General features: G+C 44.0%; 1 protein-coding gene across 14 annotated transcripts in view; it reads left to right on the top strand.

Annotated features, from left to right (window-relative positions):
- Positions 1-14,636, top strand: part of EVI5 (ecotropic viral integration site 5) — a 232,808-nt gene extending 218,172 nt beyond the window's left edge. For 4 of the 14 annotated variants that reach the window (XM_021090211.1, XM_021090215.1, XM_021090216.1 and 1 more), the window contains one exon: positions 10,147-14,631. In XM_021090211.1, coding sequence (XP_020945870.1) covers positions 10,147-10,458 — 312 coding nt within the window. In that variant the 3' untranslated portion in view covers positions 10,459-14,631. Of the gene's footprint in view, positions 1-10,146 lie in introns of all 14 variants that reach the window. The other 10 variants (XM_021090208.1, XM_021090210.1, XM_021090214.1 and 7 more) reach the window with 6 other exon arrangements.

Genomic DNA, 20,218 nt, shown 5'->3' on the forward strand with positions numbered 1-20,218 from the left:
AATGTCATCACCAATTCTGAATTGACTCATATCTTACTGTGACAGGATGCCTCCTCACACCACACCTAACCCTCCCAACAGGCACTTCACTCAGTCCTGCTCTCACACGACCGTGCTCAGAAGTAGTTTCTCTATCAAGGCTTGTAAGCTAGAAGCACACTGCTGAGGGTAGGCATGTTATCCCTTAAAAGATATGTTCTGTCGGGGGCTCGTCTCACCCCCTTGCAGCAGTCCTGTAATAAAGACTCTGCTTGCTTGCCAAAAAAAAAAAAAAAGTATGTTCTGTCACCTGGTATGAAGCTGATCCTCAGAATAAAATTTGACCTTGAAGGTTGACGTTTGATAGGAAGAGATAAGAAAGCTCTGATTCTGTTTTTTGGGTTTTTGGGGTTTTGTTTTTTTTGTGTGTTTTTTTTGGTGTTTGGTTTTTGGCTTCACCCGAGGCGCTCTGACTCTGTCCTGTGCACACACAGGTTGTCTAACTTGGATGTGGACTGAGAAGTTAAGGTGTCTAAAATTGGGTGGCATTCCTCAGTGATGAATCCCTGAAACGCTCACCCCATGCAACCCAGACTTGAAACTACATGGTGAAGGTGTCTGTAAACCTCAAAGAATAGGTCATATCTTAAAATATTTACTAGCCTCATGGTTCTTTCCATTTTGATTTGGTTTTTTTCCCTAGTTGGTTGTGTGTCCACATTTAGGCCATTGTATTTTTAAAATACGACTGTGGGTCGGTGTGACGATGGCAGTGGTAAATTGATAAGAAGTCCTTACGTCCAAACTTCTTTCCCCTTACTGATTTTCTCAACATGATCATATTCTAATAAATCCCTAAAAGGAATCTATTTGGAGCAGTGTTTCTCAAATGTGATCCATGGATCACCCTCTTCAGAATCAACATGTGCACTTGTTTAAAAGAGTTCCTGCTGTGGCACAGCAGGTTAAGAATCTGGCGTTGTCTCTGTGGCGGCACGGGTTCGACCCCCAGCCTGGTATGGTGGATTAAATCTGGCTTTGCTGCAGCTGTGGCCCAAGTTGCCACTGGGGCTCAGATTTGATCCCTAGCCCAGGAACGTCCATATGCCATGGGTATGGCCCAAAAAATAAATAAAAATCAGATTCCAGATGTTTGAGAGTAGGGCCCATATAAAAATATAAAAATGATGTTTTTAAAGTAATAATCCAAGGTGTTATGTATAATAATTTATTATTAATTACTGATCTAGAGAAGTAGGAGGTCAGAGGGTGCTCTTAATATCACCAACATTCTCACAGAAGTGCAGACTCCAGAGCCGCTGAGTCGAAGAGCCAGTGAAATCATCTCCCAGGTAGTGTGGCTCTTTTTGAGCTAAGGTTCTTTGGAAAATGGCAAACCTAATTAATACTTAAAATGAGTTACTCTTAAATGTTGCAGCAAACAGAAGGTATTTGTTAGAAGGGAAAATAAACAAGCCTGTTTTTACTCACGCTACATACTCATGTTTAAAGATAAAATAATTTGAAAAACAGCACTAGGTTATGTATTATATTTTTCTAAAAAGATCTAGTTCAACAGGCCAAAGTTATTTATTTTTTTGTCTTTTCTAGGGCCACACCCACAGCATATGGAGGTTCCCAGGCTAGGGGTCTAATCGGAGCTGTAGCTGCTGGCCTACACCACAGCCACAGCAATGACAGATCCGAGCCACGTCTGTGACCTACGCCACGGCTCAAGGCAACGCCAGATCCTTAACCCACTGAGCGAGGCCAGGGATCGAACCTGCATCCTCATGGTTCCTAGTCAGATTCATTAACCACTGAGCCACGACAGGAACTCCCCAAAGTTATTTAAAAATGCTTTTTTATTTGTTTCCAAATAGTCCAAGGTCAAAGGTGCAGGATGTTATATTGAAATGAAAGTGGCCCTGGGAGTCCTCTTGTGAAGCATCAAGGATCTGGCTTTATTACTGCAGTGGCTTGAGTTGCTGCTGTGGCATGGGTTCGATCCCTGGCCCAGGAACTTCCACACACCGTGGGCAAGACCGAAAGAAAAATAAAAGGAAAATGGCCCTAATTTGATGGTTGTTGTAGCTAGGTCTTGACAGCATAGGAGCTCACTAAATTATTGTCTATATTTTAATAAATATCTGTATTGAAGAGTTCTAATCTTTTTATTTATCCAGTTGGCAAAAACTGAAAGAAAAAAAAAATGGTGCGAGGTTGTAGAGAAAACCAAACTTTTCAGGCAGTGTTTGAGGATGTAAAGTCATCGCCTTTCTGGAGGGAGGCTTAAACCTAGAAATCAAGGTCCTTAAGAATGTTGCAACTGCACCGCATTCTGCATCTCTAGCTCCGTGTCTTAAATATTCAGACAACTCTGCAGAGCTATTGCCTTCAAAGGTGTTCACGACAGTACTGTTTATACAGGGAAGCAGTGGAGGCCTCAATTTCCCAGCAGGAGGGTCAGTTAAGCAGTTCACGATAGATTCCTAAATATGATGCTATATAGCCATTAAAAGATTATGACATTGAGAGGTGTGTGTGATGTGTCGTTAAGTGAAAAACCAGGTTATAAAACAATATGTATAGTGGCCAGTCTATTTTTGGAAAGCACATAAGGTTACATAAATCATCTTGAGGAGTTCCCATCTTGGCGCAGTGGTTAACGAATCCAATTAGGAACCATGAGGTTGTGGGTTCGACCCCTGGCCTTGCTCAGTGGGTTAAGGATTCGGCATTGCCGTGAACTGTGGCGTAGGTCACAGACGTGGCTCAGATCCCGTGTTGCTGTGGCTCTGGTGTAGGCTGGTGGCTACAGCTCCGATTAGACCCCTAGCCTGGGAACCTCCATATGCCGTGGGTGCGGCCCTAGAAAAGAAAAAAATTTTTTTTAATTAAAGTATAGTTGATTTATAGTGCTGCACGAATTTCTGCTGTGCAGCAAAATGACTTAGTCATACATAAGATATAACAAAATTTGAATGGCATTATCTCAAGATTGTAGATTGAGGAATTGCTTTATTTTCTAAATTGCCTTAATTGATACGTTACTTAGGTAGTAATACGTGCATGATAAAACTAGACACCACATTGTAGTTTTGATTGGCATTCTCTAGTAATAATTCATGATATTGAGCATCTTTTCATGTGCTTTTGGCTATCTGTCTTTGGAGAAATGTCTGTTTAGTTCTTCTGCCCATCTTTTGATTGGTTTTTTAAAAATATAAAGCTATATGAGATGTTTGTATACTTTGGAGATTAATCCCTTGTTGGTGGCTTCATTTGCAGAGATTTTCTCTCATTCTGTGGATTTTCTTTTTTTTTTTTTTTTTTTTTTTTTTTTTTTGCTGTGCAAAAGCTTTTAAGGTAATTAGGTCCCATTTGTTTATTTTTGTTTTTTTATTTTCATTACTCTGAGAGGTGGATCCAAAAAGATATTACTGTGATTTATGTCAAAGAGAGTTCTACCTCTGTTTTCCTCTAAGAGTTTTATAGTATCCAGCCTTATGTTTAGATCTCTAATCCATTTTGAGTTGATCTCTGTGTATGGTGTTTGAGAATGTTCTAATTCCGTTCCTTTGTGTGTAGCTGTCCGTTTTCCCAGTACCACTTATTGAAGAGGCTGCCTTTTCTCCATTGTATGTTCTTGCCCTCTTTATCGTAGATTAGTTAGCCATAGGCACATGGGTTTATTTCTAGGCTTTCTTTCCTGTTCCACTGATCTGTATTTCTGTTTTTGTGCCAATACCATACTGTTTTGATTGCCGTGTGGTATAGTCTAAAGTCAGGGAGCCTGATTCCTCCACTCCATTTTTCTTTCTCAAGATTGTTTTGGCTATTCAGAGTCTTTTGTGTTTCCACACAAATTTAAAATTTTTTGTTCTAGTCCTGTGAAAAATGCCACTGGTGATTTAACAGAGATTGCACGGAATCTGTAGATGGCCTTGGGTAGTGTGGTCATTTTCACAGCACTGAGTCTTGCAGTCCGAGAGCATAATGTGTCTTTCCATCTGTGTGAGTCATCTTCCATTTCTTTCGTCACTGTCTTACAGTTTTCAGATTACAGGTCTTTTGTCTCTTTAGGTAGGTTTATTCCTAGGTATTTTATTCTCTTTTATGTGACAGTAAATGACTTAACTTCTTTTTCTAATCTTTCATGGTTAGTGTGTAGGAATGCAGGAGACTCCTGTGATCAGTTGGGTGTCCTGCAGCTTTACGGAGTCGTCGATGAGCTCTCGTAGTTTTCTCGTAGCATCTTTGGGATTTTCTATGTGTGGTATCATGTCATCTGCAAACAGTGGTAGTTTTACTTCTTCTTTTCCAATTTGATTATTTTTATTTCTTCTTCTTCTCTGATTGCTGTGGCTAAGACTTCCAAAACTATGTTGAATAAAAATCATGAGAATGGACCTCCTTGTCTTGTTCCTGATCTTAGTGGAAATGCACTCAGCTTTTCCCTGTTGGGAACTGTGTTAGCTCTGTGTTTGTCATATATAGCCTTTGTTATGTTCCCTCTATGCCTACTTTCTGGGGATTTTTATCATAAATGGATATATTTTAAAGATGTATTGAGCTATAATTTACATACCATAAAGTTCTTCATTTTAAATATGTCTTTTAGTATATTTACAGAGTTGTGTGACCATAGCTACAATCTAATTTTGAAACATCTCCATCATCCCACAGAAGAAACTCGTGTCCATTTTCAGCCATTCTCTTTCTCCTCCCCTCGCCCTGAGCCCTAGGCAGACGTTAATTACTTTCTGTCTCTGTAGGCGTGTCTATCCTAGACATTTAATATAGAAGGAATCATGCACTATCTTGTGTTTTATATTTGGCTTATATCAGTACTCGATTCTTTTGTATTGCCACATAGCTTTCAGTTGTATAGAATCAGTATCTTATGATTATTTTACCTGCAGGCACTTGTTCAAATGATTGAGACAGTTTTTTCATTTTCTTGTTGTGTCCTCTTATGTGTCACTGTCCTCCAATATAAATCTCTTCTGTTCAAACAATTTAGGTGTACTGTTACTTTCACCTTCTTGAAGAACTCTTTCCTATGGCCTGTTCGTCTACTTCAGAGAGGTCTGGCTGCCGGGAGGCCTCCTGCACAGCTACCATCTTGAGAGCTTTTTATGTCGTCCTAAGAATTCTCTTTGCCTTACTTTGGTATTGGGCTTCGTTTTTACTACGCGAAAAAAGAAAGTTTTTAGTGTACTTCATTTTCGTGGGGCATATTGCCTATCTTTCGGAAGGCAAGGGGAGATGGGAGATAAACTATAAAAAGTATTTATCTGGTTCTACTTCTTGTGATTTTCACAAAATAGCTTTTTTTTTTTTCTAAGTTCGTAACGCTTTTAACTCATATTTTAACCTCACATGTAATTGATAGTTTATATGGACATAGAAAATTTTTAAGTATAATTTTTTAGGTTGGAGTGAGTTCTTGTGGTACAGCAGGTTACAAACCTGACTAGGATCCATGAGGACGCAGGTTTGATCCCTGACCTTGCTCAGTGGGTTAAGGATCTGGTGTTGCCTTGAGCTGTGGTATACGTTGAAGATGTGGGTCAGATCCTGCGTTGCTGTGGCTGTGGTGTAGGCCAGCAGCTGCAGCTCCTATTTGACCCCTAACCTGAGAATCTCCATACGCCTTGGGTGTGGCCCTAAAAATCAGGGGGAGAAAAAAGGTTAGAAATGTTTTTCTCAGAATTTTGAAGGTACTGCTGTATTGTTTGATACCATTCTGATTCTTAATCTTTTCTGTAAAACATGTTTTTGTTTTGAGCTGGATATTTTGTCTTTTCTTTGTCCCCAGTGTCCTGAACTTCCATTGTCATGTTCCGTGGAATAGGTTTGCTTTTATGCATTGTCCTGGACACGTAACAGGCTTTTTCAAGCTCAGAGCTCTGTCTTTCAGGTCAGAGAAGTTTATGCCTAAGATCCCTATTTAGAATATCACTTTTTTTTTTTTTTCTTTGCCTGGCTGCAGTGTCTTCAGAAAGAGTCGATGATTTTTTTTTTTTCTAAATTTTCTTCTCCCCAGATAGTCTGTTATCTTCTAGTTGCCTTTTTTTCTGGTTTCTCTTAGATGCTTTCTGCAAATGTTGGGTAATATTTGACTCTGCTCAGACTTTGAGTCTGAAGAATTTTAAAACTCTGGCAGGAAGTTCTGAATGCTTGGGAAGGATCCATTGACCGTGACAGTCATTGCAGGACGGTCTAGCTGAGACCCTTCTTTGGGGAATTGAAAGATTCCCTAGGGAGCTTTCCCCTTACGTACAATCTCAGAAAGGCCTGGTGCCTCAGTTTCCTTGATGAATCTCAGAAGTCCTTCAGGGTACATTCAGTGACTTAAAACCTATGTCCGATGTCACCTGGACAAGTAATGCTTTTTTTTTTTTTTTTTTGTCTTTTTGCCATTTCTTGGGCCGCTCCCGCGGCATATGGAGGCTCCCAGGCTAGGGGTCGAATCGGAGCTGTAACTGCCAGCCTACGCCAGAGCCACAGCAACGCGGGATCCCAGCCGCATCTGCAACCTACACCACAGCTCACGGCAACGCCGGATCCTTAACCCACTGAGCAAGGGCAGGGACCGAACCCGCAACCTCATGGTTCCTAGTCGGATTCGTTAACCACCCCGCCACGACGGGAACTCCCTGCTTTTTGTTTTCTTTTCCATGATATGAGTGTATTACTGACATTTCACAATTAAAGTCTTGTCATTGCTGTTAGTATCATGAAGATATTCCTGGAGTCTTTCACCTAAAATTAGAAGAACTGCGGGCCTCAGAAGGGCCCGCTTAAGTATACATGTGTACTTGTCAAGACAAGAGTCTGTAGTTTCTATCTGATTCTTGATCCCGCGATTGACCCAAAAAGACAAAAACATTACCTAGAGAGCGGTCCTCACCTTAGGATTTACAGCCGAATTGCCCACCTTTTTTGAACACACACATTCCTAGACCCTATCCTTACCCCAGGAGAAAGTTTCAGGAAAAGGCATTGAGTTCGCCTGCTCCTTGCTTCAACCACCAGAGAGTAGACCTGGCCCAGAACAGCCTGCTTGTGCTGTGAAGGCGGTGTCCGTCTGCATGTTCCTCAGAGACGCAGGTGCACGTGCATAGTTCAGAAGCACCTTTGTCCTGAATAATTGATGGTTCCATTGCAGGTAAATCAGCCCCTTTCAGAGTGAGCCCTGTTCAGTGTGAACAGAGAATCTTCCACAGTGACTCTCAGCTGAGTATGTCAAAATCTGAGATGCTTATAAGAAACGTCGATTCTGGGGTTTCACTCTCCACACTTTGGTTCCTTAAACCTGGGAAGTGACTCTGCATTTTAATGGGCATTCTTGCTTATCCTGATGCTGATGATCAGTGGGCCATATTTTGATATGTGCTACTCTGCTTTGCCGCTAATAATGTCCCTGAAAGGTTTTTTCGGGGGGGGGGGAGCATTGAAAAGGTTCCTTGTCTGCTTTTTGTTGTTGTTTAAATAAAACTAGTTCCTAAGAAGCAACCTAGTACTAAGGGCAAGCAATACAGCTCTTAGAGGCAGGCAGTCGAGACTTTGCCCTTTAGAGGGCCTGGCTCTGGTCTTCTCCCAGCCAGACTCCTCTTCACAGGATGAGTCCCAGAGGACATCCACACCCAAAGTCTAATCCCTTAAGACCGCACTGGGTGCTGAGTGCCCTGGAATTCCTTGCCCAGATGTCTGCAGTCAGAGCCTGCACAGGCCTCGTCCCTATCAGAACTGCATGCGCACGCCTAGATCTCAGGGGTCCCCAGCGGCGGCGTCAGTCTTACCACGCAGTCCTGACCTTCACATATTTCGTCTATTCACCAAAAAAAAATTGTCTACAGCCTTTGCTGTTCTGTATTAGCAGTTCTCAAATAAACAAGCGTGAATTGCATCTCCTTTGACCTTGAAGAGATGACCTTTCAACCTGTAGTTCGTTTCATATAATATTTGAGGTCAATTATTACATCTGATATGAGGCTACAGTGTTTTAATGGCCGTAAATGCTGTTAGAGCAAAGGGAAGCTACAGCTTTCCAAACAATTGGGAAGTTGTGGCTCCTCTGCCATCCTCCTCCTTTATAGCCAGGAAGAAGGAAGACACGTGTTCTGTATTATTTCTTCAAAAGGGTCTGGGGGAAAGAGAAAGGAAGAGATTAACTGACTTCATTGTACCCTTGGAGCTGTGAATCCTGTGTTGCAATGTGGTGATAGGATGTTGCATCAGAAGGTGGCCGTTGTAGTAACGCAGTGGGGAGGTCTCTGCAGGGCTCGGTACCCTTCCCTGAAGATTCAACGCCACCCTGATACACCGTCTGCTCTGCCAGGGAGGAAGGTGTTACTGAAATGACACTGCGCCTCGCGATGGTGGGCTCTAAGCCTCAGGCGCAGGGATCTCCTTGGGGTTGAAGGTTCACCTGTGGCAGACGTCATTGTCTTGAGTCCCAGCAGCCCTCTTGTTTCCCATTGTCCCCTCCCAACGGGAAAGGACTAGCATTTCTGCACTTCTTCCTGGAATTCTGTCGGGAAGGCTAGGAGGTGTTATGGCAAAGCTGTAATGTCTCTGCTCTCAGAACCGTTAGTTTTGAAAGTGTATGTAACATTTCCTGAATATTTCACATTGCCTTTATCTCAAGATTTGAAAGATTGCTAGTGATCAGGAATTTGCCCCTGAGAAACAAAATTGCCTGTTGCTGGTAATGCTAAGGGCAAGAGATATGGGGTGTAATTTAGCAAATTCTTGATAGTCAAGGCAGACTTGGGTAATTAATTGTTTTTATTGTTTCGGGTATTTTAACTCTTCTGCTTTATTGTAGGAGGAAATTCATGGTGTGTGAGAAAAATTAAACTAGTGTTAATATCAGAATTAAACTACATATATCTATAGTTTTTTGACCACACCCCTGGCATGCTGAAGTTCAGGCAGGGGATCGAACCTATATTGCAGCAGTGACAAGGCTGGATCCCTAACCTGCTCAGCCACCAGGAACTCCTAAATTTTATATTTAAACATAAACTCTTGAGAAGGGGACTGATATCTAAATTACATGGTAGTGGACGTGGTAGTTTCCATGGTAGTGGGTTTGGGAACTCGAGAGAACTTTGGCAAAGAAGTGGCAGATGATGAAAAGAAATCACCCTTGATCCTGATAAAACTAGTTTGGGGGAGTGTGATTTTGATGTGTGACAACAGTGGGTTTTTCAATACTGAACTCTACAATTTTCAGACTTGCCCACCCAAAAATAGGTAGCGTTTGATTCCCACATCCCTTCCCACCAGAGAGTCTGGCCCTGGAAAACTCCAGGGATAGAGAATCAGAGCCTGGTTCCCAAAGATGGAAAGAGAGGGAAAGGAGCCGGCCGTGGGTGCCGTTGCTGTCCCCTCTCCCCTTCCCTGGGGAGAGAAGTCACCCCTGCCTGGGAAAAACGGGGAGAAGGCAAACGCGTTACCCCCTGCTGGCGCGTCCCTGTGCAAAAGGACCCGCCGAGAGTGGAAGGAGCGCTCCTGCCCTCACTGAGTGGCAGTGCTGTGATAGTCCTCAGGATGGCAGCACCCGTGGAGACCCTGGCAGATGCAAAGATTCGTAGACCAGTCTCGTCATTCACAAAATTATGGAGACACGCAAAGACAGTGCGTGTGATGGTTCAGGCTACTGACCTAAGCCCACAGCATCCGAGACACAGGCCGAAATGTCTGCACGTGCACTGCCAGGAGGGCTGAGATTTACCTCAGAATCATCCAGGGACAGAGATATGGCCCAGGAGGGGGTTGATGTTGAAATTAAGTGATAGGTACAGGGCTTCATAATGTTACCTCTAGTATAACAAAGGTTTGGTTCGAATCCAAACCTTGCTCTTGGCTGTGTGTCCTCAGCAAGCCATACTACCTTAGTTTGTTTCCTCATCTTTAAAATGAAGGCAATAAAATCAACCGCATAGGACGGTTGTGATGATTCAGTTAAAATAACAAGTTATGTGCCCACTGTATAACGCATGGGAGTTACTGAAACACTGGTAGTTAATATTATATCTCTAACTGGGAGAAGGTCAAGGTACCGTCTTCCTTAAACGTGGAATGTCTGTTTTCTTGGAGTGTGTATATTTCCGCCAATTGAGTATATCAACTTGGATTTTGTTTTGACAGCTCAGGTGCCTAAAAGGCCAGAGGGGCTTCTCCAGCCAACCCCCTTTTGACGGAATCCACATCATCAACCATTTAATGGGAGATGACGAATCATTCCACTCCTCTGATGAAGAGTTCATAGATAATTCCTTACAGGAGAGTGGCGTGGGTTTTCCTTTGCACAGAAAATCTGGCCTGATGTCTTTGGACCCCGCCGTGGCCGATGGCAGTGAAAGCGAAGCCGAAGACTGTGCTCTGAAGCCCAGAGGGAGCAGCCAAGCGGCTCAGAAGGAGCGGCCGCCGAAAAGAGAGTCGTACTCAACCACTGTCTGACCATCACTGTGACCTGGACTGTGGAGTTTTTTAAGGGATCAGTTGTCACATGACTAAGGGTTTTTGGAACATATCTGTTTCATATGTGTATGTGTATGTATGTGTGTGTGTGTGTGTGTATATATATATATATATATATTTTACAATCTTATCTGCCTTTTTATCTTTGCCAAATCTTCACCACTGACTTACCATTGCCATAAAGTAGACTAGAATATGGTGAATGGGAAAAATAAGGTTCTAACAGTATTACCGAATATTAATGTTTCTTGCTTAGAAAATGCAATTATATCTATATGTGGAAACCATTTTGAAGTTCAGAACTATGGGAAATTGTTATTTTCTTGAGACAAAACTGTTCTTGTGCAATATTTTATGCTCCGTGAACAAATTGTATATTTATGTTTATCAGTTTGTTTTCAGGGCAGCTGTCTACACACAATTGACCAAGACCAATATCTGGTTTATCTTGGGGTGTTTTTTGTGTGTTTGCGGAATATTTTTTTTCCCAATTAAAATTACCACTTTATGAGTGGCCCATTGAAAATTCCCAAACACAAAGCCTTTTTTTTCATATAATTTTATAAACAAATTAATGGTTATCTGTTTTGAGAATTTTAAGTTTTATCTTAATTTCAAAATTTTTATGTGCATATGATGCTTATAGGTGTGGCCTACCAGTCAGAGTAGTAAGTGAACTACAAATATCTTGGGTTTTTGTACATATTTATAAATCTGCATCAGTCACCCCACATGGAACATTTTATATGGAGAATGTACATTTGCAAAATGACTGCCTTCAGCATTCTAACAGGACTTCTGTAAATAATAGAGTCAAAGAAAAAGGAAAATAAAAACAAACACTAATATTTTTAATAACTTTAGTATTTTGCTTAGCATTCAACACTAGCAGATTCGTAACTCATGCTTGTTCAAAAACACTATTGGTGAAATCTTTTACTTCATGTGTATGTAACTAATAAATTTCTCATGATTAGAGAGGTTATAGCACACATTACTTAGTGCTAATAGTCTACTTAATATAATTTAAGCCAAGGACTGAGGTCCATGATACACAGCAGTTATATGTGCAAATAATCTATGAACTTTCTCTTCAGATTCTCTAGTTACTAATCTATAGATAAAGCAAAGCCATAAGAATCCTTTCCTACCAGTTCCTTACCATCTAGACTTTTTTTTTTCCCTAGAAAACTGAATGTCTATTGTTGATAAATTGGAGGAACTAGCCAAACTATACTTACACTATGGAAAGACTGCAAAAATGTGTTGACTGGATGCTTTCTATTCTCGTTTTCATCAGCAGCCTATGGAAAAAAATAAATAACCTTCAAGAATAAGAGCAAGGTGGAAGTCAGTAAATACAAAGGTACAATTCTGTACGATGTGTTGCATGCAGAAAAAACTACAGGACAAAATGGCGTAGAAGAGACAGTAGTTTTCTGTCTAAAACCAGGAGTTGGAGTTCCTGTTGTTGCTCAGCAGATTAAACACCTGATGCGTATCCATGAGGATGTGGGTTTGATCCCTGGCCTCGCTCAGTGGGTTAAGGATCTGGCGTTGCTGTGGCTGTGGCGTAGGCTGGCAGGTACAGCTCCGATTTGACCCCTGTCTGGGACTTCCATATGCCACAGGTGCAGCCCTGAAAAGCAAAAAATAAAATAAAGAAGACCAGGAGTTAAGCCTTATAGTACATTGTAGGCAAGGCTTTCCCAGCGAGGCCTTGGTCGCTTTTTGCTTGAGAAACAAGATTGAAAACATGCCTACCCTGTCCATCATCCCAGGCTAAATTCTAGTGGTTGGGTAATTTACCTGTGGTCACAAGTTCGTATATAGCAGAGCCAAGATTTTAATCCAGATCAACAGAACATTTGAAAAAGGCTCAGCTAATGAATTTCTCACTTCCCTGCTTTTCTGATAGTGGAATAGCAAATCAAAATAAATTTGATTTAAATGTTTCTTGAAGATATTGTGTAGATGTGTATTTATAGACATGTGAGTATCAACACTCATAAGTGTTACGCAGCTTGTAAGTATAGATACTGCTCCTACAACTGACTGGGGCCTCTGGGCTTCTCTTGGCACCCACTGCTGTCACCCTATGGCTGTCGATGCCCGAGGGAAAGGAGAGGGTTCAGAACCACGTCATTACGCTTGACCCTTCACCTCCAGAAATCAGAATGAGCCCATAAGCCTGGTCCAGCCAACAACCACTTTGTGTATGATTCACAAGCTAAGAGTGGTTTTTACATTTGTAATTCGTTGAGGAAAAAATCAAAAGAATGATATTTTTGTGTCACATGAAAATCTCATGACTTTGAAATTTCAGTGTTGATAAAGTTTTATTGGAAGTTACCTGTGCTTACTCATTGGCGGTGTTGCCGTAGCTGCTTTGGACTATGATAGCAAGTGGTGTAGCTTAAACTACAACTGTCTGTCCCTTTAAAGAAAGAGTTTGCTGGCCTTAACTTTTTTATTTTATTTTTTTTTCCTTTTTCAAGGCACACCCAAGGGTATGGAAGTTCCTGGGCCAGGGATTGAAACCAAGCTGCATCTGCTGTCTATGCCACCGCTGCAGCAACCGCAGATCCTTAACCCCCGTGCCAGGCTGGGGCACGAACCAGCAACGCCACAGGGATGTTGTGGTCATTAAGCCACTGAGCCACAGTGGGAACTCCTCCTGACCTTAGTTGAAATACTTTAAAATGTAGATTACCTCTTCATCTTGTCTCAAGTAGGAAATTGAACCATTTGGTTTGCTGTTGAGCTAATGGTTTGGAGACGTAAAATTCCCTGGTGGATCTTATGCTTAGAGCTATTCAAATGGAGAGTGTGCCAGGTATTTTAGATTACGAAGTCTTTGAAGCCATAGATAAATCTGGAAGCATATCTGTGCCTTTGGAAAGGGAGGAAGAAAGGAAAGAATTCCAGAACCCCAGCACTGTTCTTTAAAGCATGCGTCATCCACCTTTAGGGTACGCCTCAGTGAGTCAGTGTTGTTTAAGAGTTTGACTTTAGAAGTCAGAACACCTTTCTAGAACCATGTTTCAGTTCTAAACTCTGAAAGGTATTTTTAGAGAATTTCCTGTGCACTGTTTCTGGTTAGGAATTAGTTGTTAAAAGAATCGTGGTAAGTAAGCCTTAACCTGTTGAGACTCTAATTTGGATAACGAACAACCTGAAACAACAATCGTCTCCTTCCAGATCTTGGATTTAGCGCCTCGGTCGAAGCGTTTAAAATCTTCCCAGCCTCTAGGAGGTAGTAGGAGGACGCCCTCCTTTGAGATAGCTGCTTCCTGGTGTCATTGCCAGTAGAGACGACAGCCCATCCGAGTAAAATGGAAGTTGTATTGAGGTGATGAAACAGACCTTATAGATCAAGAAAATATTTCGACAGCCTTTTAAAAAATTCATGGTAAAAAAGAGAAGTAACTTTATCCAACTCCTACCCTTTTTTATTGATCGGTACTGGGCACTCCGTGTTTGATGACTGATTGAGTAAGTCCCACCTAACAGGCTGGCCATTTTAGGAGGAAAAACCCTTTTTCTTAGCTCTGGACAACGCGGCTTGTTTCTCTCCAGATAGTGCCTTTGATGGAAAACGAGGTCTAGAGCTTCTTTAGTGTTTTTTTCCTGACGTGATAAGAAATGTGTGGGTCCTCATTCATCTTCAGCTTTTACATCCTACCCTATAATTTTCAGATATGAAGTAAAATAAGGGTATGAATTGTGTTTTGATCGCTTGATGATTGTGTGCGTACCAGATGTGGACAGCTAACCGTTCATGAAACCAGTGATTTACTTAGTTAAAGCAACGAGCTTTAGCCTGAAAGTTATTGCTGCTCTGTCATTAACAAAACAGTAAGTTTTTTAATTAATTACTTTTAATTTAATTCATTCTACTGAAACTAAACTTTCTGGTTAAAAATGGAGCGAATGCTATTTATAGTCCAAGTTTTGGCATCACGTCCATTGATCTGTTGATCCCTTCTTTTCACTCCAAAGAACTGAGAGAATAATGCATTAGATATACTACAGAGATGCAACATTATAATGTATTTCGTTTTACCCTTGGAATTTCTTATTGTAACATTGTATGATAACCTGAAATGTTTTACTTGTGCCTTTGCTTTAAACAATTAAAGTTTTCCATTTTATAAGTATTTCTCTTTTCTTAAACTATTCAACTTAAAAGGGAATAGATGTTTAAAAAAAACCAAAAACCTGTGTCCCATCAGCAGATCTTCATGAGTGAGGCTCGTGCTCCAGCCGCATAGGGCCCATACCCGCCTGATCCAGCGTGTGTGATTAGTGCCAAACAGAGAGCCTGGTACGAATTTTTCGACTTAATATATTAATAATTCAGCCAAATATCTAGATTTGTTATTTCCTTCAGAAGCATGCTAATTTTTTTGATAATAGTTAATGGCAATATTTTCTTCTCACATTGTGTTTTAGGTTATTAAATTAGCAACTAATTCAATACATATATTTAAATATATCGTTTGAATATACATACAGAGGTAAAAGAAAGTTATGCCTTCTACATCTTTATCACAATGTCAATATGTAGTTCAGAAGCAGGAGTTCATTTTATATTCTGCTTTATTCCCAACAGAGTTTACAGGCACTTCATAAGGGTGCATGAAACACGACAGGATGCTGATCATCTGGGGTTTCCTACCTTGACTCTGTTGACATTGGGGGTCAAGTTGTTGCAGGTGGCTGTCCTGTACATTGTAGGCTGCTTAGCAGCACCCCGGAGCTCTACCCACTAAAGACCAGGAGCACCCCCTCCTTCACTTGTGACGACCCAGAATGTCTCCAGTTGCTAAAAGTAGGGAGGACCGAGAATGAAAATCACCCCTGGTTGAGACTCTCTGGTGTATATTTAGAAGTGGGTCCAAAAAAAAGGCCCCCAGGACCAAGGCTAAAAATACCTACACCTATCGAAGACGGACAAGTGTGACCGTTTCTATTAGCTGCTTCTACAAGTAAAACCTGAACTACATACAGTGAGGTGCCTCTTCACACCTCCTGGGCTAGCTGTCCAGACACGCACACACTGATGAGTGTTGGTCAGGAAATGGGAAAATTGCAACCCTCGTCCTTGCTGCCCGCGATGTAAGTGGTGCAGCCGCTGTGGAAAAGTTTTGCCAGTTGCTCAGAAAAGCTAAACATATAAACATAGACTTGCCATATGATCTGGCAATTCTCCTTCCAGATATATATTCAAAACAGAGGAAGAGGGAGTTCCCTTTGTGGCTCAGCAGTAATAAACCTGACTAGTATCTGCGAGGATGCGGGTTTGTTCCCTGGCCTTGCTCAGTGGGTTAAGGATCCAGCGTTGCCGGAGCTATGGTGTAGGTTGCAGACGAGGCTCGGATCCCGCGTTGCTGTGGCTGTGGTGTAGGTCAGTGGCTACAGCTCCGACTGGACCCCTAGTCTGGGAACCTCCGTATACCTCGGAAGTTAAAAAAAAAAAAAGAAGAAGGACAAGCTAGTGGAGTAGAAGACTTGAGCTCACCTCCTCCCACGAGAACAGCAAAATCACAGCTAACTGCTGAATAACCACCAATACGAAAGACTGGAATCTACCAAAACGGTACATATCCAGAGATAAGAAATCACAAAGAAGCCATGGAAAGATACCCCCAAGACCTCGACCCTCATACAATTGATGTCACTTTTCCAATGTGACCTTAGCACTCGTTCCTCTTGTCCCAAACCTAGTGATTGCTAAGCCAGCCCTCCCTGCAAGGCCCAACAATACATCTGGCAGAAGGAAAAAAACCAGGAAGCACCATGACCTTGGGGAGGTGAGGCACTAGCTGGAAAAAGATACCCAGGACTTGACCAAAACCAAGAACCGCTCCTCAAAAGACACAGAAAGAGAGGAGGAGGCAGCAGAGGCCAGCCCGGCCGCAGAACAGGACAAGATGCCGATGCACGTGTGCGCGCACGCCGGGCACCGACATCTCGCGCGGAAAGAGAGGAAGAAGCCGGACTCCAGATGCACACAAGCCCACAGGTGTGAGTGTCACCAGCAGCCAAAACCGAGGAAAGGCGGGAAAGGTCAGCAGCATCATGGCCTGTGGGGCGGCTGACGGGAGCCGGAAAGGTCCTGCTTGTTCTGCGGGTTGTTGTGCAGATGAACGAGCGTAAAAACATCAAACTAGATGCTTATAGTGGATGTTGAGTTTAAAATCAAATTAAAAACAGCCCCCTCTCCCAAGAGCAATGTGGGAGCCTGTGAAGGACCCGGGAACGGAGGACAGTCATCGGGAAAGTGGTTGGGTCTGAACAGCTAGGGTTTGGTTATTAGTATCAACTTCTTAGTTGTGACAAATACTTTCTGGTGATATAACGTGTTAATAATGGAGGAAGCAGGCAGGGCATGTAAGGAACTCTGCACTATCTTTGCGAGTTTTCTGGAAATCTAAAAACCCTAAGATAAAAAGTGCAACAGCAAACAAAGCGGGGACTCAAGCAAATGTTTGTACCACAGTAATAGCAGTATTCACGGTAGCCAAAAGGTGGCAACAACAAATGACATCTGCGGGTGAACGGGTGAAAGAAGTGTGGTATTTGCATGCAAGAGGGTGTTATTATTCAACTACCAGAGGGAATGAAAGGCTGATGCTGGCGGCAATACGGATGCACCTTGAAAAATCCCAAGTGAAATGAGCCAGATACAACGTGTGGCTCCACCCATTTGAAGTTCCTAGAATAGCAGCTGTATAGGCAGATCTACAGGCGTTTCTGGGCGGAGATCACGTCTAACCCAGACGTTCATGGTGAAGTGTGGGCCAAGAGGAGTCGCTGCTCAGTGGACACAGCTTCTGTTGGGGATGATGAAAAACTCCTGCAAAGGGATAGTGGTGAGACTTGGGCAACACTGAATATATTTAATGCTACCAAATTGTACACTTAAAAATGGCTGAAGTAGTTTTTTTTTTTAAATAGCCGTATTGGAGTTCTCATTGTGGTGCAGCGAAAAGGAATCCGACTAGGAACCATGAGGTTGCGGGTTCAATCCCTGGCCTCGCTCAGTGGGTTAAGGACCCAGCATTGCTGTGAGCTGTGGTGTAGGTCACAGATGTGGCTTGGATCTGGCGTTGCTGTGGCTGTGGTGTAGGCCAGCAGCTGTAGCTCCAATTTGACCCCTAGCCTGGGAACCTCCATATGCCGTGGGTGTGGCCCTCAAAAGACAAAAGAAAAAAAAAAATAGACATATTAAAGAGTTCCTCTTGTGGTGCAGCAGAAATGAACCTGATTAGGAGCCATGAGGTTGTGGGTTCTATCCCTGGCCTCGCTCAGTGGGTTAAGGACCCAGCATTGCCGTGAGCTGTGGTGTAGTCGCTGTGGCTCTGGCGTAGGCCGGCAGCTCCAGCTCCAATTAGGCCCCTAGCCTGGGAACCTCCATGTGCTGTGGGTGTGGCCCTAAAAAAAAGACAAAAAAAAAAGTTGATGAAATCACTGTACCTCAGTTTGTTCACTATTAAAATGGGATAAACAACATCTATGAAACTGAAATGTCAGTGGAAAACCCAGACTGTCAAAGCAGCCAGCCTCGCTCCAGGGCTCCCTGATAGCCAGGTACCGCTTGGCAGCCAACATCCACCAGGCGCTGGTGAGGAGGCGAAGATGAACCAGACCGATCCTGTCCTCACATGTGGGATAGGAGAAACGAAGGCACAGAATGGCGCCACCGGGGTTCCGAGAGTCCATCCACCTCGTGCCCGTTCCTTGCTCTCTGCCCATCCCAAAGCCCACCCCGCCCAGGGCAGGGCCCGGGTCCCTGGGCCAAGTGTTCTGCAGTGACATCCCACCCGAGGACTTGCTCTTACATCCGCACTAATGTCCTGTCTCTCGTGCATTCTAGATTTTACCAAGGGCGTCTAGAAATGAAGCAGCATAAACCAGTGTGTGGGATTTCGGGCCCAGAGAACCTTTTTATATCCTCCTGAGTTGACTCTTTACCAAGTAGCTCCTTCTGTGTCCACACCCCGTTGTCACCCAGGGCTGGCCACTTCTTCAGAGACTGCAAGGGGTCTTCCTTCTTAGGAGGCCGTCCCCAGGAACGGGAGCGAGCAGGGCCAGGTGGAAAGAAGCTGGTTGACTCTCAAGATGCTGTTTCTCTGATTTTTTTTTTGTAAAGGAAGTGCATGCTGTACACATGAGAGACTCCAAGGCTGAGAGATGCTGTGGCAGTTGAGATGCACCTGGGAGCGCCTAACTGTCCCTTGCCTCTGCTGCAAGGGGGGGAGAGGCAGCCTCTGCGCACAGCCCTCCCCCCAGAGCAGCCCCTCCGGTCACCGCCCCTCGTCCCCGCCCCTCCCTGAGACGCCCCCTTCGCTCCAGGCGAAGGCTTTCTTGATCTCCGCTGTCACGCCTGCCCTCCGTGCTGCTGGTTGCCCTCTGTCTCCAAGGCACAGTCGCGTGTGGAACTGCCCTGCCCCAGCCAGGCTGGTTCTCCCCGTGGGGAGAAGACACGACACCTGTTCTCCGCAGCCCTGCCTTGTCTTTCTTCTGCGTCGCAAAGTCCAGCTTCTGCCTTGCAGCCTCCTGGCTTAACCATAAGCCCCTGGTCAGGCCCCTCCCTCCCCCCAGAAGCAAACTGCCAGGTGGGGAGGTGGACAATCTAACCGCATGACATCGGTCGTGATGTTCAGCATAAACTCGTCAAGAAAAGTGTCCTGCGTTTCCCCCCAGAAAGCTCTTCGTCAAGTCCCAGGCGAAGGCCAGGCCCAGCTCTGCCCCTTGCTGGCCACCTGCCTTCCAGCTGTGCCCGTGGAGGGATGTCCCTGGCAGCAGCTCCCTGTGCCCGTGCTGGGATTTGAGCCGCCACAGCCCCAAGTCGGCCCTGTGGGAAATTGTGCTCTTTGGTCCAGCTCACAGCCCTTGACACTCTGGAGCTATTTTCAACAGATCCCACAGCTTTTCACTTGCTTCACTAATTTCTCTACAATAGAATTTGGGGGGGGGAGTCAAAATCGGAGCAGCTTCTTCATCACCAAACTGCGCTTTGATGAGCCTGGAGCTACCCAAGTACCAGAGCCCAGAAGGGCCTGGCACCTAGCAGGCGCGCAGTCAGTGGTAGTGAACTGCTAGGTTGTGCCCCGGGTCTCTGAACCCCAGAACCAGCACTGGCCACTCAGTAGCCGCAGATCAGGGGCTTCTTGGGGGCAGGGGTTGAGGCCACACCCTTGGTATGAGGGTCTTCCTGAGCCAGGATTTGAACCCTCACCAGAGCAGCGACCCAAGCCACAGCAGTGACAATGCCAGATCCTTGACTGCTTGGCCACCAGGGAACTCCAGTGGTCATGGATCTGACGGTCCCGCCTCCTGCCGTGACTTCGCGTCCGCACTCCCGGTCCATTACGTCCACTGTCTACGTGGGTATTTCCTCATGAGCATGTTTGAGGTGATGGCCTGGCACTCCGTTTCCTAATTTCTGCCAACGGTGGTAACTATACCAGTCGTCGTTGTTGTTAACACGGACCCTAGACTCGCATGGTTTATAACACGTCGTGCTCCTGCTACACTCATGTCCCGCAAAAGCTGGCTGTTGCTCAACACGATTCTTACTCTAGGAACCAGGCTGAATCTGAGTATTGTGGATGGTTAAGGCACAGGGAAAAGTGATACAGTGAACCACATGCTGGCTTCCAAATCTTCTGCCAGGAAGTAATAAAGCATCTTTTCCAGCCACAATTCACTGGCTAAGGTAAGTCACATG

This window comes from Sus scrofa, chromosome 4, assembly GCF_000003025.6.
Source record: "Sus scrofa isolate TJ Tabasco breed Duroc chromosome 4, Sscrofa11.1, whole genome shotgun sequence".
Taxonomy (NCBI): domain Eukaryota; kingdom Metazoa; phylum Chordata; class Mammalia; order Artiodactyla; family Suidae; genus Sus; species Sus scrofa.